The 2,366-nt window shown below is 38.4% G+C and overlaps 1 protein-coding gene across 1 annotated transcript in view; it reads left to right on the top strand.

Annotated features, from left to right (window-relative positions):
• Positions 1 to 2,366, top strand: part of CEP128 (centrosomal protein 128) — a 386,614-nt gene that overhangs the window by 59,365 nt on the left and 324,883 nt on the right. The window contains exon 9 of the mRNA XM_023511493.1: positions 838 to 954. Within this exon, the coding sequence (XP_023367261.1) occupies positions 838 to 954 (117 nt within the window). The remainder of the gene's footprint in view (positions 1 to 837; positions 955 to 2,366) is intronic.

Genomic DNA, 2,366 nt, shown 5'->3' with positions numbered 1-2,366 from the left:
AGATTAGAAAATTCCCTTCACCTCTATAAGGTCCCTCATCACCACAACCTTTCCTGACTCTGTCAAACACAGAATCAGTGGCAACAGATTTCTTACAACAGGGCTGTACTATTGTCGACTAGTGTAAATTTTATTTAGTGAGCCGTATGTTATTATACATGAGATGGGTTTGAGTCTGCACAACTTCTAGTAATGAAAATTTTGTGTCAGACAGAAAAATTCTTTCATGTTTATTTTACAGAGTCCCAATTAAACATTTTTCAATTTGACTTAGTTTTTTGATCTTATACAGCTCATTTATATTTAGTAGATCACAGTAGAAAAGATTGACAAGCTAATATAAAGCCCTTTTAATTATTTATTGCACATAAACATAAATACCTTCTGAGGCAGGTCATGTTCATAGATAATAAAAATGAAAAAGAACTAATTAGATAGAACAGTTTATCCTTAATTAGGTGATAAATGCAACTTTCGGCAAAATTGGTGTTTTCTTTCTAACTCACCAGAGGGCACTCTTTTCTAGTGAATTGCTTTTAACTCTGTTCTATTGAATGATTATATTGTACTTTGAAAAATTCAAGGTCAGTGTTGGGATCCAGGTGTGGATTATTTGGAGAGTAATAATTTTTTTTTTTTTTTTTTTTTTTGGGTAGCTTTCAGTTGTTTTCTTTTGTCAACTGTTCTGTAAGTGGCATTAGAAAGGGCCGTGCAAACAAGCCGATATTAAGTGCTAGGAACAGTAGTATGTGGAAGGGGGATCAACTACCTCCCCAATTTAGTTTCTTTGTGCTTACTAGCTCTGTAACATCATGGTTTCTCTTTATTCACGTTTAGATTTCCGGTCGGGTAGAGCAGCGGCTTCAGGAGATAGAGAGAGAGATGCGCACAGAGAGGGAGCTGGTGGAAAGACGCCAGGACCAGCTGGGGCTCATGTCCTTGCAGCTTCAGGAGGTTTGTGAGAAATACTAGCTTGGGATTGTGAAATTTCTCTTTTCATTTAAAAAAAAAATGTTGAGTGGTTTTTCACGTATGGTGTAGCCTTGAATTTGGATAGTTATTTAACCATATTAATAATCCCTTAGTTGTTGCATGTATCTGTAAGTATAATTCCACCCAAATGAGAAGCACAGCATATTTCTTGTAGGTCAGTGTACAGAATCAAACCTGCCTGGGTTCGTACTTGCTGTGTGCATGACCCTAGGGAAAAACTGAACTTCTCTAGGCAGTAGTTTCTTCTGTGGAAAATGGAAATAAAAGTAGCATCTACCTAATCAGATTAGTGTGAGGATAAATGAGTTAATGCTGGTAAGGCTCTTAACATAGTGTCTGGCACACACTCAGAAAACATTAACTGAAAGTATAATCTGATTAATTTTTCTGGGCATGGACCAGAAGTTGGATAATCAACTTCTAGGTTCATCAAACTATAGCCTACAGATAGAAGTTGTCCCATTGTCTGTTTTTCTAAATAACGTTTTACTGAAGCATGACCACACTTATTCATTTACTTACGTATTGTGTGTGATTGCTTATGTGACACAGTGGAGTAGTTAAGTACTTGTGAAAGTGACTATGAAAGTTAAGTACTTGTGAAAGTGACTATATGGCCCACACGGCCCCAAAGTATTGACAGTGTGGCCCTTTATGTGTACAGAAAAAGTTTGCCAACCCTTGAAGTAGATTGTCACCAATGCAGATTATCCTTTAGGTACTCCTTTTGTTTTGAAATTTCAGACTTATGATAAAATTGAAAATTAGAGCAGAGGATTTCTGCCTGACCTTCACCTGGATTGCCTCATTAGTCATTTTCAAACAGATTTTATCATTTTTTCTATACATATTCATTCTCTCATTTTTTTCTATACACATTTTTTCTGTGCACATCCATTTTCTGTACATATCCGTGGAGGGACAGTAGAACCACCATAGTTGATTACCCCCCTACATTGACCAACTCCTTAAGTTGACCCAATTTTCATAAACCAGACATGAACCACATGTGCATATCAGTACAGTAGGCTTACCGTGTTTCCCCGAAAATAAGACCTACTCCCCAAGTAAGCCCTAGCAGGATTTCTATGCATTCGTTAAATATAAGCCCTACCCTAATAATAAGACCTAGTGATGGGTGTGGCTATGCAGTGTATCTGCATAGCCATGCCCTGCATTTTGGCGCAGAGTGGTAAGGAAGACTGGAATACCTTTTATTTGCCACAGCTCCTTTCTCCAAGTCGTTGGCACTTGTGCAGGTGCACGTGTGGTAACCACAGTTGCAGGCATCCTATTGTGCATGCCAATGGCTGGGGGAAAGGAGTTCACACATCCCTAGTGCCAGCCCCACCAACAAGGTCCCCCTTTCAGGT

Source organism: Otolemur garnettii, unplaced genomic scaffold, assembly GCF_000181295.1.
Source record: "Otolemur garnettii isolate 467f Iridium unplaced genomic scaffold, OtoGar3 scaffold00020, whole genome shotgun sequence".
Classification (NCBI taxonomy): Eukaryota; Metazoa; Chordata; class Mammalia; order Primates; family Galagidae; genus Otolemur; species Otolemur garnettii.
Note: the sequence above shows the minus strand (reverse complement) of the source record. Positions and strands in the feature narration are given on the sequence as shown.